General features: G+C 41.0%; 2 protein-coding genes across 2 annotated transcripts; both read right to left on the reverse strand.

The window, feature by feature from the left end:
* Positions 1-637: 637 nt before the first annotated feature.
* LOC116197905 (putative serine/threonine-protein kinase-like protein CCR3) lies at positions 638-3,424 on the reverse strand. Its single transcript, XM_031528177.1, has one exon. The coding sequence runs from the start codon at positions 3,264-3,266 to the stop codon at positions 870-872; it is 2,397 nt and encodes a 798-aa protein (XP_031384037.1). The 5' UTR covers positions 3,267-3,424; the 3' UTR covers positions 638-869.
* Positions 3,425-11,928: 8,504 nt separating this feature from the next.
* LOC116194243 (CTD nuclear envelope phosphatase 1) lies at positions 11,929-15,363 on the reverse strand. The gene is made up of 6 exons (XM_031523004.1): positions 14,842-15,363; positions 13,766-13,894; positions 13,551-13,671; positions 13,365-13,446; positions 12,571-12,724; positions 11,929-12,461 (listed from the first exon to the last, which is right to left on the reverse strand). Exons 1-6 carry the CDS (start codon positions 15,118-15,120, stop codon positions 12,327-12,329), a joined length of 900 nt encoding a protein of 299 aa, XP_031378864.1. The 5' UTR covers positions 15,121-15,363; the 3' UTR covers positions 11,929-12,326.
* Between the last annotated feature and the right edge of the window lie 1,145 nt (positions 15,364-16,508).

Raw genomic sequence — 16,508 nt, forward strand, 5'->3', positions numbered from 1 at the left:
CATTTAAATTCTTCTAGGCGGACAACTAATAACATTAAATCAATATCTATTTTTGAATAAATTAAATAAATTCCTATTCAATTGCAGCATATCATATCTACGCCGCTAGGTTCACAAAAATCTGGACCGATTTTAATAATAAAAAATGCATGTTTTAGTTAATTAATTAATATATTATATTACATATGGTGTTCGATGAGATTGACCCACGATGACATCATGTGTTTCATTTTCTGTAGGAGGAGGCGTGGTGCTGTGTTGACTGCTTTAATGGAATTTTCAAAGTCAAGACTTTTTGCACTTTTTATATGTATATATACAGATAATATATATATATATATAATGTGTCCACCTGCCTCCCTCCCTCCCTCCCCATCCTCTCATACGTGTTCATGTAATCATGCATTCCCTCAATTTCAACTAGTAGGACCATTTCTCCCCCGTTTCCAATGAATAATCAGTTTGTTCCTCCTTTTTCATGTAGGACCCACCAACCGGAATCGATCCTGATCCGGGCCAGAATTCGGAAACTATTGGAAAAATTCTCGTATAGTAAAATTACTCTGTCAATCCTGCAAGTCGATAGTCATTATGGTTAAATAACGTGGGATATAATAACGCATAAGACAGATTAGAATGAAACAATGGGGGCCGATCCCGAAAGCAAATTTGGTCATCGTAATCTTTCTCAATAGCTGTTAGTGTTGTTAGAGATGAAATCAGACTTCCCTAATCCCTATACACAAAAGGGCAATGGAGTATTTACCCGCATCAATAAGTCATCGCCAAGAATTAATTGAAGTAAGCAAAAGATTTAGACTAAAAATCAAAATCCAATTCCCCCCCCCCCCGCAACTTTAAGCTTTCCTTCATTCTGAAACGATCGAGATCGTGCCACAGCTAGAGATGCTCCCATGGGTCTCATCGCATTGAGCAAGGGCCCGCTCCAGGTTCGCGACGATATCGGCAATCGTGGGGCGGTCCTTACTCTCTGCGTTCACAGAGTGCATTGCAGTGTAGGCTACGAGCTCGACTGCATCGACCTCGTTTAGTTCCGGGGGCCCCACCCTTGGGTCCAGCACCCGGATGACCTCTCCCGTCGCGATCGCGGGAACAGCGTAGTCGACCAAGCTGGTGGGCGTGCCACCGTCCTCCCCGTTCTTGAATATTGCCCTCTTCCCGGTCAGCAGCTCTAGAAGCACCATACCAAACCCATAGACGTCGCTCTTCGCCGTCAACACGTTCAGGCTGTAGTACTCCGGGTCGATGTATCCGACAGTCCCTGCAGCCTTGAACGGCCTGATGTCATGGGACGACCCGTCGCCCATCATCGAGAGCCCAAAATCCGACACCCGGGCAGTCCAATTCGCATCGAGCAATATGTTGGAGGACTTTATGTCCCTATGGATTATAGGAGGGACTGCATAGTTGTGCAGATACTCAATCCCTCGAGAGGCATCTAAGGCAATCTTAATCCTCATCCTCCACGAATTTAAGAAGCTACTGCTCTTCTCGACGTTGTTCTTGCCGTGCAAATGGTCGAAGAGTGCCCCGTTCTTCATGTACTCGTAGACAAGCAACCTCTCATCGTTCTCCTCGCAATACCCAACGAGCCGGACCAAATGCTTGTGGTGGAGACGGGACAAGAAAGCAAGCTCCGAGTCGAACGCGCTCTCCTTCTCCTGGAATTTCTTCATCTTCTCGCCTGTCTCACCCCGTTTGATTGCCACCTCTCGCCCGTCAGGAAGCTTGCCTCGGTACACTACCCCAAAGCTTCCCGCCCCAATCTTGTTCTCGAGGGAGAAGCCGTCTGTAGCCGAGGCGAGCTCGACGAAGGAGAATTCCTCAGCCTTGTCGGGGTGCTTTGAGGAGGTGCCGCTTCTCTGCCGCCTCATTGTGATTGCCCTCGAGGCCTGCCGTCTGAGGGTGGAGGACCGGGAGGGGGGGCTCGCGTTCGAATGTGACCCGCCATTGTTGTTAGAGGTGGCCCGAGTGATCGTGGGCTGGACCGAGTTATGGATTTTCTTGTGCCCGAAACAGCCGCGAACCCATAAGCAGTAGATCACGGAGCAAACGCCCACAAACATCCCGACAGAGCCGATGATTGCAAAGGCCATCAGGCCCCTCCTTAAGGCCTTGGAAGGCGGAGAAGGGGCAGGTGAAGGCGGGAGGGGAGGTGGAAGAGGAGGAGGTTGACCAGGCGGTGTTATCGAAACATTGCAAGTTCTGCAAATGTTGCCATTACCAGAGCAGAGCATCTGATCCAGAAGATAATTCCCGCAAGGAGAACAGTCTTCTCCTTGGACACAAGGCCCGGGAAGGATCAGCCCTTCCAGTGGCAGCTGCAGTCCTCCTGGAGGCCAACCCCTGCCCCAGCACATGACCGATAAGTTGCCAGTCACGAGGCCGCAGGTGAAGCTCGAGCCTGACACGATCGTCTCGAACGAACCATTCACCGGGTACTGCACCACACCGCCCCAGCACACAACTGTCTTGTTCCTTGATCGAATACCGCAGCTATGGTTCTCCCCCAGAGACAACATTGAGTATTCGAAACTCGAATTAAAAGGAACATTCAATTGACCACTCTCATTGCTCCCTTTACAAATCACAAACCCTGCCGCGTTCAACCCACAGGCGTGTGAGCTCCCTAACGTGAGACTAGCCATGGGAATGACACCAAATCCGTTTTGGATTAAAGCTACAACCGGAAGATTGCTGCCCCAGCAGCGTACCCGGCTTGAATTGGCCAGAATCCCACAGGAAAACCCGGACCCAGAAGAAATCGACGTGAATTGCTCGTCATCTAAGGGCAATTCGAATGAGCGACCAGCCCTCCAGCATTCGATTTTTCGAGTGGCGTTAACAATCGCGCAAATGTGGTCGTCACCGACCGAGATGGTCGCCAATGGAACAGAGGCGTTTATATACAGTCTCTTCGGAGAGAGGACGGTCGAGTTGAGGTTAGTGTCCCAGCAGAAGAAGCTGCCGCCGCCCTCTCGGAGGCCGCAGAAATATGACCGGTCACCGGAGATGGCAGAGAATGAGACGTTGGGCGGGACGGCGAGAGCCACGGATTGCCCGCTGCGGAAGCATTGGATGTTCCTGATTGGACGGGCAGCGGAGATACCGCAAACGGTAAGCGAGTCAGAAGCGACGGCGAGGGTGGCGCCGGAGCCGAGGGCGTGGACCGAGGGAGGGGAGAGGGAGGCGAGGACGAGGAAGGCGGAGAGGACGGCGACGGCGGCGGTGGGGAGAGGAGTCATTTAAAGAGGCGGGTGGTGGTGAGGTTCGGCGGGTTCGGTCCGATGATTCATTGGGTGAGATAAGAGAGAAGGAGAGAGCAGAGATGAGAGAGAAAGAGGAGAGAGAATGTGAAGAGAGAGAGAGAGAGAGAGAGGTGAGGTTTCATTAAGGTTTCTGAATTCAGATGAAGAAGAAGAAGAAGAAGAAAAAGAACTGTTACTTACAGACCCTTTAGGACGTGTTTGGATACGACAGCTATGTTTTTTTTTTCCTTCTACATTTTTTTTTCTCCGTTTGTTATTTTCTTTAATTGCTTCTAAGAAATTTCCATATGCAGAAAGATGCGTTCTTCTTTCTGTGAAAAAGACATCACATTCATGGTTTTTGCAACCATAAGATGAATACTTAGCAAAATTAAGACCAAAATGAAGGAGAATCGGTCCCGAGTTATCTATCTATGCCTTCGTTTGTGCGATTGGATTTCAGTATCGCACCATCTGACTCTGTTGCAGTTGATGCCGTATTAGCAAAGCCGAATCGATGATTGAATCACTGAATTTCCTAAATTCTTGAATGGTGATGGTACACTTATCTTGTTAGTTATTTTAATCGTGATTTATGACTTCTTTTGGCCCCATACTTCACCAACTTTTGTAAAATGAAAGATCTTGCAAATATACCAAAAACTGATGCGGTAAAATTTCTTTTACTTTGTGTGAGATTCATGTCTTTCTTCAAATTTTGCACGTTAAAGTCTTTATCTAATATAGTGTCTAGCTACTATCATCTCATAAATTAATGGTATACAGGAAAAAATTGTGATGAGATAAATAATAAGTTACCAAAAAAAATCAATTTATCTTATCGATAAATGTATCGACTTTCGTCACGATTTACTATAACCTTCGCGTGTATTGTCTTTCTTCAAATTTTGCGGGTTGAATACGATATCTAGCATAAAATCTAGCTACTATTATCTCATAAGTTAATGTCGTATTGGGAAAATTACGACATATGAGTAATAAGTTACAAAAGATCATCGATTTAGGTTTATCTTATCGATAAAAATATCAAATTTCGTCACATATTACTATATTTTCGCCCATAGTATTTCCATGATAAAAGTTCTTATCGACCACAAAAATATATAGATATATATTTGTATACTTTCATAGTTCTTTTTTTTTTTTGCTAACCTGGGGTGTACGGATTTTGTCCGACTAATTCCCGAGGCTCCGTGAACTCCCGGCAGCGCACAGAACGGGTAATCACGCCAAAAACGTTCCAGTGGCTCTAAGGAATTTCAAACTCAAGATCGGATCGATACTTGAACTCATCCTTTATCACTAAATCAAACTCCTTAGTGGTACTTTCATAGTTTCATTAGTTTGCGACATTGTTTCTTGTTTTGGAATCACCGATCAAGCACAAGCACGGCAGCTTAGCAAATGTAGTGCTGTACAATCTCTACAGCCCCTCTTGAGTTGGAATACGTGGATTACTCACCCTGGCGGAGTGCCACGTGTCAAAGATGACTATCTTATTTTTTAACCGAAAAATTTTTGAGTCGAACAGTTGAATATTTAATCGTTGTATTCCGTATAAAATATTTTCGTACTCATAGAATAATATTTTGTACAAGGATAATAACGTTTCGTACAAAATAATTAATCGAATGAATCAGTCAATTGATATTTTATATGAATTTTTTTCATATTTGAAGAATAACGTTTCGCACAAAAGAAAATAATGTTTGGTAGGGAGAACTCGTTTGAATATTCAGCTGCTGTATGCAATATTGCGTTGGTGAGCCGGATGGCTATATTTGACACGTCTTGTGTCGTGGGATGTGGCCCAGAGCACGTGCCTGAAATCATTAAATCATGCTCCACGTTTGCATCTTTATGCATATTTTCTATAATAGAAAAGAAAAAAAAAGCGGCTTGAAAATTTATATATTTCCCTTATTCTTCATTTTTACATTGTCCTTCTAAAAGATTGTTCTTTTATTTCTCGATTTGTTTCTTTTATTAATTTAGTCAAATATTACGGCAGCATTTAATATGACATAACTTGCACTTCTAGAACTATTTGATTATGTGTTCGATGATATATTATGGGGTTGATCTACAATACAAAGGTTGAAAATATATGTACGGTATATGCAAGCAAATTACTTATAATTTTTGGAGTAGATTACTTAATCTCAAGTAATTTACTTGTTTTTTTGCATAATTTACTTGAGTTATACTTAAATTATTTGAAAATTTTCAAAAAAATACGTGTATGAACCGTACGTGCATTTCAATGGAATTTGCCGTCGTTGCCATAATTTTATGGTATATTTTTGGGTGAAGATAAATTGATTAGTCGAAGAATATTGATATTAAAATTTTACATTTTTTTTTGGGTTGAAAAAAATTCTACAACTGATGGGCCAGAGGGTTGGGTCTAGTCTAGGCAGCTTTCTATTTCGGTTGTGGCAGGGTCAATTACGTTTGAGGACTGGCCAGAAAGTAAGTAGTAAGTACTAAGAAAGTAAACGGTGGCTGCTAAAAAATTTTGATTTTTTTTTCCTTTTATTTAATAACACGACAGGGGATATCCGGGCTTCGACGTGTCCCGTGTTGTTGACACCTTACGGGCTCATTGGACAGATAAGTTTAGCTATATGGAACATGCAACTGGTTCAAGAATTTACATTATTGTGGATTAATTTTTGTGGGATGACATACAATGGATTGAGATATGTTGTCCCACTCCCACATGAAAAAATTGATAAAGAAACCATAAATTTATACGAGACTTGGGTCCGATAACCTATTAACTTAAACTTTTGAGTTGTAGATGAACTCAAGTTTATGTAAGTACAAGTGAGAATTTTTACAATGCACAACATCTGCATAACATAAAACCTAAACTGATAAGAGCATCATTAAATTCTCATTGGGTTTATACAAGTTTGGATCCATTTTCACTTAAAGGCTCAAGTTAATATAAGTAATGGTATTCAAATCTCATATAAACCCATTGTGTTCTTACATTTTTTCTATGTGGGATCAATACTCTCTCAACACCCGTCGTCACGAACAACGTGTAATCTATTTCTACCTATACGTCGTCACGTGCCCTTAAACAGCCACCTTCACAACTAACCTCGAGCTAAGCATATTGGGTCTGCCGAGGTGTGGGTGCGCACACACGCGTAGATGCTCATACGCGTAACCTGAGCTTTGATACCATATTAAATTTTCATAGGCTTATATGGATCTAGGCCCATATCAAGCTAATAAACCCATGAAAATTCAATATGATATCATAGCACAGGTTACGCGTATGCGCACCAATAGGTGTGTGCGCACTCACACCATTCCAGGCCCAATTCGTCTAAGTTGAGCCAAGAGTGCGGCTCGTAGTAGTCTCCCATCGCCCGAGTACGGAAGATGAGCATGACTCGAGGTCAGTTGTTGAGAGCGAGTGTCCAAAGGCACGTCACAACGTGTAGGCAAAAAAAGACCACGCGTTACACGTGAGGACGGGTGTTGGGAATTATAAAGACCAACATGGAAAAAATGAAAGAATAATTATGAATTTATATGAGATTTGGATATGAATACTTATCAGTTTGAGTTTGTAAGTGGATATGGATTTAGGTCCATATAAGCCTACGCTTATTCAATAAGCCTAAAGTCGGTCGAGGGAGAGTTGGATGAAGGTTAAACTAGATAAGCTAGATTTTCTGGAAGAGCTGGAAGAGGCGCCTCACGAGACAAACATCTAGCTTATCGCGTCGCACAACTATAAGAGGAAGTTTATAATCCTTTTGGCTTGAAATTTTGCTGTCCTTTTGATCTTCCACCCTACGTCTTATATTATATAGATTCATGCCGAACTGTAGTCCTGCTTATATGCTCGAACGTTGCCCATGCATCCTATGGTTTATCGTCACGCGGTTGATCGATCGAATATTTATTCCCAAAAAAAAGCTGTTTATTAGATCATCATCTCATTCTCATCACATTCCGTGAACTGCATTCGTTCTTCTTTATCACTTTGCCTTTTCATTATTTAAGCTCAGACAGTATCAGCATGTCCCATCTTTTTGTCGATCTAATGTGCGCTGTTAAGTCCCACAATGTATATTGAAGAATCTCAATTAATTCGACGTGAACAACAGTTAATAAAGGGAACAGAAAGTATTAGGGTGCTGCCTTACTGGACACTTTTACTTGTTCTTTCTTCTGTCCAATGTTAATTTGTTTATTTCTCTTGTCCCTCTTATTTGGTTCTGTGGTTCTGTCCCTTTATTAATCATGTTCCCCTTTTTTGCTGCCGTAAGGCCTCATTTCGAGCATTCAGGCTCTAAATTATTAGTGGATACGCGACATCATTTATTTAAAGCTAAATGTGGTCCCTTTCTTAGTTCGAAATCGTTAAAGTTGGTGGTCTGACCTGACGCACGCACTTGGTCCGGCCCAGAGTTTTTCAGGGTCGTACGGGTCTGGCTGAGTCGAAAGCGATGGCTCGCGAAGAGACCCATGCTGTCTCCAGAGGAAACAGTCAATCGAAGGAACGTTTTCGAAAGATCGGAAACGGTCTTGTTGTGAATTCAGACCAACAGAAAAGTCTGAAAGGACCAAGTCGTTTTCTTATCATTCGTGAATTTGCATTGCCCCTCGAAACTAAACGGTCAAAATGGATTAGTTCTCACTTAAGATTTTCAAGAATAAAAACTGATGACTTAAATGCTGCTCATTGCTCGGTCAGCCAATGATTCTGTATCAGTTTTTTTATAATGCATCATGATTAGAAAATGCACTTTTAATTCTCAAGCTTACCTTATTTTTATACTTTTGTCCTAAAATTTATTTTATTTTCTATCAAACTTTATCCTGGACATTGTGCGATTAGTTCCTATCGTCTATTTTTTCCATCCAAAAAGTTCGTTAAAATATTTTTTTAAATAATTTTTTATTGAATATCGAAAAAAAGTTAATAAAATAATTAAAAAGAAAAAGAAAAAGAAAACAATCAGAGAAGGCAGGGGGAGGGATGGCCGGGGGCGAGGTTCCCTCCCCCCACGAATCGAGGGTTCCCATGGTTTGATTATAGGAGGGTGTGCAGAGTTAAAGTAAATTTGATTTTGATTATGAAAAAAGACAAATGATTGTGTAGTGTGTTGAGTTAAAGTTAAAGTTAAAATTTTTGACTTGGAAAATGTGTATTTTTGTCGTGTAGTGTGTCGAGTTAAAGTTAAAGTTAAAATTTTTGTGATTTTAACTGCGAAACCAAATGAAGCATTAATTACTCTTCAAGCATCTAAGGCAATCTTAATCCTCATCTTCCACAAATTGAAGAGACTACTGCTCTTCTCGACGTTGTTTTTATTGTGCAAACGCATTTAATTTAGTTTTTTAAATAAATATCATAATATGTAAATAAATATACATAATATTATTTTCTGAATTAATATCCTCCAATCAATGTTTCGGGTGATCGTAGGCTGGACAGAGCTATGAATTTCCGGGTGATCACGGAGGAGAAGCCCCCAAAATGTTCCAATTGATCCGATGACCGCAAAGGCTGTTAAGGCCCTGCATGGTGGAAATGGAAGAAGAGGAGGAGAAGGGAGGAATAGCCCTTCCAGCAGCACCTGTTGCCCTACAACGGGCCAACCCGTGCCCTAGCACATGACTGATAGTTTATTTAGTCATGAGTCCGCAGGTAAAGTTCGAACCCGACATCATTTTCTCGAACCAGCCATTCACCGGGTATTGCGCCATATTACCCCAGTGCACCACCGTGTTGTTCCTTGACCGAATTCCACAGTTATGCTTTCCCCCGAGAGATAGTATCCAGTATTCGTAACCCGATCAGTGTTTTTACAGTGCCTGCTGCAGCCCTCCGAGGTGCCAATCCGTGCCCCGACACATGACCGATGAGTTGAGCTTGCAGGTGAAGCTCCCTCAGGTGAGAGTAGCCATGGACATGTCACGGAATCTGTTTTGGATTAAAGCTACAGCCTAAAAATTGTTATTATTAACAATAGTTTAATACCATAACACTAACACATATCCAAATATGTATGCACAAATACATGTATATGTATGTATGTATGTATCTACATGTTTGAGCAAAGGGAAGAGAAGATCCATAGTACTCAATATTAAATATTTTCAATGATAGAGACGTTTCACTACTTTTGTATGATGTATTTTAGAAGATATAGATTTAGAGTAGATACATCATGTATCTCTTTAACAATATTAAATGTATCTCTTTAACATAATTTAAGGCCATAAAATTGACACTTGAAAACACAACTATAGAAAAAAAAATTTACTTTTAATTCATTTACCAATTGACGTTTCAAATGAAGATATATTATTTTCGATTGGAAATCAAACATGTTTGCATTACTAAACTAATTAAAATACAACATTTAATTTAGTTTTTAAATAAATTTCATAATATGTAAATAAACACTCATAATATTGTTTTCTGAATTAATCTTCTCCAATCAATGTTTGTAATACAATGAAACATAAATGTAATTAAAATCTAGAAATACTTAATAGGAAACTATAATGAAAATTATAATCGATATTCAAACTAGCATTCATATGAATATTTGCCGTTGAAATTATTAATGTTTTAAATTTTCTATAATGAAGATAAGGAGAAAATTAATTAAATTATTAGTGTATATATATATATAAAAGTTTCTTCATCTTTACCCTATTGATGTTAAAAGTTATCTATATACTTAAATTGCTGCAACATATCAATAAAAGCAGAAAACTACATCCAACATCTTTTTAAAATATTTGAGAGCTTCAACTTCTATAACAAAAATTTATATTTATTCGATGAATAAAAATTTCAAGATTCTTTTGTTATGAATTATTTTAAGAGAATATAATTAAAATTTGCTGATTTTTTACATAAAATAAAATAAAATATTTATTTTATACATTTAGTGCATAATAAATATATTAATTCTATTTTACAGTATGGATTATATAAACCCATTTTCACATTGATCGGTCATTGAGCCAAAGAATTAGGTCATACCATGTAATTAACATCATGAAGATGGTTTCATCAACGAGGTATCTCAACCTGCTCTTGATGCTTCTCCCACTCGGAGTGAAGAAGAGAGTCTCATAGTCGTCACAGTATCTCATATCAACTGTTACTAACGTATATAATTTGGTGCGTGGATTGGACCTCTCATTTCACTGTAAGTTTAATACTGATACTGAGATGCCCAGATGTTTTGATATAACTAGGTTCACCAATTTGAGTTCCAACCAGATGAGTGAGGGACTACGATATATACATGTAGCTTTGGATGGACCAGTGCATTGCACTATATTTTTTTTTTTTAGGGTGAATCTAGGGGCCTAAGCCCGAGTTTTATTAGAAAACGTAAATCAGAAATTGCACTATTTCGATATATATGTCCAGAACATGGATATGAACCAATGCACCTTCTGTAAATGGGCCATAGATAAAATAAAAAATAAAAAATTACCGAGAAATACTGAGAAAATTAAGAGGTATTTGATATCCTTTTTCATGAAAATTTTCTATTCATTCTCAAAAGATTTATATATTATTTATTGCTCGCGAAGCAAGAGTTTGAAAAAATATATATAATGCCACTTGAATTTGGCATAGCTGCTGTTATCCATCTGCTGATGCTGTCCATAAAGCGTGCGAATTTTGCATACTATAGTGGCATAGCTATGCCTTAAAACTTGTCATATTAGAAAGCTCCCCAAACACACCCTTGCATTGCAGTAGAGGGAAATAGAGGGAGAGACTCTCCCTCTCCCTCTCCCTCCTCTCCCTCCAAATCCATCCTCCCAAACGCGGAATTAAAAGTCATTATCAGTTTTGATTCTGGAAAATCTCAAGTGAGAACTAATCCCTTTTGACCGATTAGTTTCGAGGGGGAAAACAGATTCATGAATAATAAGAAAACAATCTGGTCCTTTTCAGACTTTTGTTGCTCTGAGGCTGAGCATCAAATTCACAAGAAGACCGTTTCAAATATTCCAAAATCGTTTTCCGCAACTGCTTCGACGCGTTCCCTAGGTTAACTGTTTCCTCTGGAGATCACACGGGTTTCTTCGCGAGCCATCGCTTTCGACTCAGCCAGACCCAAATAACCCAGAAAACTTTTAGGCCGGACCAAGCATGACGGGTCGGACTATTAACTTTAATGACCATAAAGGGATTGTGTTAGCTTTAAATGATGCGTCTCCACTAAACAATTCAGGAGGAGAAGACAGCCTAAATGCTTAGAATTGAGGGGCCTTATGGCAGCAAAAAAGGGGAAACGTGACTAATAAAGAGACGCAACCGCAGAACCAAATAGGAGAGACAAGAGAAATAAACAAATCAACATTAGACAGAAGAAAGAACAAGTAAAAGTGTCCAGCCAGACAGCTCCCTAATACTTTCTGTTTCCTTTATTAAACTGTAAATTTGAGATTCTTCGACAATCGATACATTGTGAGACTCAACAGCTCACATTAGTTCGACAAAAAGATGGGCAATGCTGACACTGTCTGAGAGCTTATAGAATGCAAAAGGCAAAGCGAGTAAGAAGAACGAATGCAATTAACACTTAACAGAATGTGATGAGAATGAGATGATGATCCCAGGAACAGCTTTTTAGTAAGAAGAACGAATGCAATTAACACTTAACAGAATGCGATGAGAATGAGATGATGATCCCAGGAACAGCTTTTTTCATAATAAATATTGACCGAGCAATCATGTGACAAAAACCAAAGGATACACGGGCATTCGAGCATATAAACAGGATTACAGTTCGATTTCAATCTGTCTATATAATACATAGGAGTGGAAGGTCATAACTATGGCTGTGGATGCAGCATCCAGCATCCAGTTGGACCTCAGAGAATGGACTCCGGGACTTACGGGTACTCACCAGTGACTTCTGATGCTATACAGAATGCAATGGGGCCACGATTTTCTGCAGTTCTTTGGCTTTCGGGAATTGTACAGGGAATGGCAACTTCATTATCGTCTACAATGGCTATGTTTTACGGTGTTTGAAGAGAGGAAGGGATTCCATGCTTTTGGAACCACTCGGGCATGCAGTATCTTTCGTAGAGCACTGGTCTCACATCTCTTTGCTGAGAGAGGTGCTTGAGGAGTGGGAGGAGGACGGTCAAGAGCTGTTTTGGCAAATTGAACAACCGTCAGAGATTCATTAAGAAAGCCAAAAATGCTTGAAGGAAAGATTGCCAGTCTCGACTTTTATAAGGATGGTGATTATATTTTTACCTGGTCATCGTGAGGCTGCCCTGCAGAAAAAGGAATGCAGGGAATCCCATTCAGTGGCTGCAGCAAGAAACTGAATGGATTGTTGTCAACTATCACAATGCTGCATTGATCCTTCGATATGCAGGAAAGATCCTTCACATGTTCCCGATATTCCCTGAACGTTTATAATCGGTGATTATTTACTGGTCCGCAAAAGACAAGCACCTCTTTTTCCTAACAGAGGTTATCATTGAGTAAACATCTACTATGAAAAATCCCTAACCGAAGACAAGGACAGCGAATTTTCAAATCCAAAAAAATTATGAACTTCCTCTCATTGTTCTATAATGCGATAAGCTATGTTCATCTCGTAAGGCCACTTCCAGAAAATCTAGCTTATCTAGTTTAATTTTCATCCAAGGCTATCAACCTTAGGCTCTTATGATTCCAGGTTGTTATGCAGATGGTGTGCACAATATGTTATGCACTCATAAAATAATTCTAAATGTAAATTCATGATTCCAGCCGTTTTGCTGTGTTCTTGTAATATGAGACTAATAAAGGAAATGGTCAAAAATAAAAAGAATACTTAGTTGGAACTGCGGCAAATAAAAACCTGAGCATTTACAATTCATCTGCTGAGCCACTGTCAATATTAAATCAACTATTGTCCTAATGTATTTAAAAAAAATTTATATGAGCCAATCACCCAAAATAAAGAGACAGCCTCATATCATTTATGGAGCACATACTACTACCACCCCATTATCTCTCTGATATTTACAGCAGGAAAGATATCGAGTGGCTGAACTTACGTGCTGATGGTTGAAGGTCGGTAGAGGCGCAGTCTGAATAAGTTTTCTACATCTATCCGATCAACAAGAGGTCTTGCATATCCTGAGACCAGGGAACAGAGGATGGATTGTGATGCTAAGATAAGAATGGAATAGACATGAACCAGAAGGATTGAAGGCTGAAAAATGACGAAGCAAGGCACTTACCTTCTAAACCAGCAGTAAATAGCACGAGGTCAGCAAATTCACTGAGCTGTTTGAGGAACACCCGCAATCCGGGTCGCTCAAACACCGTCACGTAGTTGATTTTAGGTTTTCCTTCACATTCCTTTCAATCAAAACATACATCCCCATTAAGAATAATTATTTCAGCGCATACCAGCTGTATCATTACGACGTTAAATGCCTTAAATGTAAAGCACCTTATCAGAAGATACACATTCCAGCTCAAACCACTGCAAGCCAGCTTCTATTGCCTGATCACGAACAGCAGCTGGCAGACTTGATGTCTCGTATGCACATACAAGAGTTTCATCCAAGTCGAGAACTACCTACAATTCATGAGTAAAAACTCAATCTGCAGGGAAAGTTTGATTTAATTGCAGGTGCACAACCCAAATAGCAACCAAAAAAGGAAAAAAGGCAACTAGACTTCTTGAAAGCGTGTATATAGCTCCCTCTCTCTGCGACTTTTTCCTAATTCCCTTTCTAGTAATATCTGATTACATTGCTTTCGACCAAACAGTAACGCAAGTTTTCCAATTGACTGATATTATCGGGTGTCGAACTCGAACAAAGGCTCTGTTTTCAGCAGGAAAACATTATATGTATTTGGACTTGATGACAGTCCTATCTGCTAAACACTCTGTCTAACTAAGTGCATTGCTGTTTCTATTATCCTTCCCCAGAGACTGTGGGTAACCAAAACCACTGAGCAATACCAAATGTAGCATCTTTTTAAACCGATCATGTAAGGGAAGAGACTGGACAAATTTTCGTTGAAGAATTGAATAAATTTCTAAAGGTCCTCTGGTAATTACGAACACAATGCTGCAAGCCCTGTGCTTTTTGGAAAACTAATCAACAGCCACTAGAACCAATCCAGTATATGGATCCAATTCTCCAAAGGGTCCTCCGAGCTGGAATCTTCATGCGAATCCAAGCGAAGAATTTACTTTTAAGGGTCAGAAGACATCAGATTCAAGAAGAGTTGTTCTCCATATTGATGAAGCTATGACAACGAATCAGAGCTTATAATAAATCGCTTGGAGAAGAACTAGAGGAGAGAACTATGCATTATACTCTACACATGACATATCACACCACCTAATAACGTCAAGACATCCTCGGCGACAGAACAAGCATCACGGCAGGCAGCACAGTCAACGGTAAGAGCCAACGTATCAGATTCGACTCTTCTAACGTGTATAAGAGCACCGACCGAGCGAATAAGTAAAGTTGAAGCGAAAAATCAGAGAGCAATGCTTCGGAGATGTACCGTGAGTCTGTCGGGACGGCCGACATGGGCGGTGGACGCCTCGGAAGCTGGGGAGATGTCGACGGGGGCGTTGACGGGGGGATCGAGGTCTGGCAGCTCAACGACGGGGAGTGGCTTGAAGGAAGGGGAGGAGCCGGGAGAGAGGAGAGGGTGGTGGCCGAAGCGCTGGAGGATCTGGAGGAAGATCTGGAAGAAGAAGGCGAGCCAGTTCCAAAGCGCCCTCCACAGTTGGAGCGTCCACCGTGGGGAGTACACCTCGGCCTGAGTCAACTCAGCCATTGTATGGATGGACGGTCGGTTCCGGGGAGCGAACTTCTGTCTCAGCAGAAGGAGAATGTCTGTGCAGCGAATCAAAGCTTATGGTCGTGACTGACTTGTTAGGTCCGTTAATATTGGTCTTGGCGATGATGGCGATGATGGCGACGACGAGGGAAAGGGATGAGGAGGAGCCACTCTTCTTCGTCTCCGAGTTGTGGTCGTCGTTTTTGCTTCGACGAAGTCTAGAGAGAGAGAGAGAGTGAGTCTGCCAGGGAGGGGGGGGGGGGGAGAGAGAGAAAGAGAGAGGGAGGGTGAGGAGGACGCGCCTGCGAGGCGAGTGGCAGGATCTGGAGGTTGGAGATGGGGTCCACTGCGTGGATTAGTTATTACCGATGCCATTGGTCAAATGGCGCGAGCCAGAGAAAAGGACCCGACCGGACCCAAGCATGAATCATTTGACTGGACGGGGTTCATGCACCTTCTCTACACTCAGATTCTGCGGGTCCCACCTCAAATTTATCGAACGTCGAGACCCCGATGCTCTACGAGTAGGTCGCAGAGAAATGTAATTTGGCCCGGTAATGGTACAAGGACTCAATTAGTAAAAATTCGAGTTCGGATCATAGTATTTGGGAGGATGTTCTTCATTAAGTCAACTGCTTAATAAAAAAGATGTCACTACTTTATAAATTGTACCCTTCTCGCGTGACAATTTTCTTTTTCCAGGTGGGAACAAAGATCCTTTTTCCTTATACATACTACGTTGCAATGGAATTGCACCTCACCCAAACCATTTTTGCTAATATCTTTCAATATTTCCATATCACACGTTGCCATATACGTACAAACAAGAGGGCCCCGCCTGTGAAACAGACCGGCCTTTTGGACTCAGATTGTAAGGGTACGAGCAGTGATTGGGCGGTGTCCGTAACGCGCCAGAGCATTAGATTGGGGATGGTAAAATGTTCTCACGAGAAGAGATGCTCTATGCAAATGATCATTCATGCAACGTAAACATCATCCAAGCCCTTGACCCGGAATCCGATCGGAAGTTCCTTCACGTGAATCGTGATAAGGGTCCGTAATAGCCCGGCATGTGCTAAGCAACATGCCATGCGTCTTTGGCTCGGACCACATAAAGAAAATCTTTTCATTTACGTGCGGATTCATCGTATAAGCAAGTAAGGTACTTCAGTTGTAGTCATACCTATTCGGTATGAATCATATGTATGGTACACCAACTTGTTTGCATCTTTTTATATACCGTGCAAAATTCCATGGAGAAAAAGGGATACTTTATATCTTTTGTTAGTGCTCGGAAGATTGCTTATCGGATATAAAAAGGGCTCGCGACCCTGAGCACTGCTTGCATCGGCTCTGTCATCTTTTATTTCTGATAAATACTTACC

This window comes from Punica granatum, chromosome 2 (assembly GCF_007655135.1).
Source record: "Punica granatum isolate Tunisia-2019 chromosome 2, ASM765513v2, whole genome shotgun sequence".
Lineage (NCBI taxonomy): Eukaryota > Viridiplantae > Streptophyta > Magnoliopsida > Myrtales > Lythraceae > Punica > Punica granatum.

Coding starts and splice junctions, on each gene's coding strand:
- LOC116197905 (XM_031528177.1), bottom strand. CDS start 3,266: ATGACTCCTCTCCCCACCGCCGCCGTCGCCGTCCTCTCCGCCTTCCTC.
- LOC116194243 (XM_031523004.1), bottom strand. CDS start 15,120: ATGGCTGAGTTGACTCAGGCCGAGGTGTACTCCCCACGGTGGACGCTC. Junction 13,895..14,841: donor GCCGTCCCGACAGACTCACG/GTACATCTCCGA, acceptor CATGAATTGTAG/GTAGTTCTCGACTTGGATGA. Junction 12,462..12,570: donor GGCAGCCTCACGATGACCAG/GTAAAAATATAA, acceptor TTGCCAAAACAG/CTCTTGACCGTCCTCCTCCC.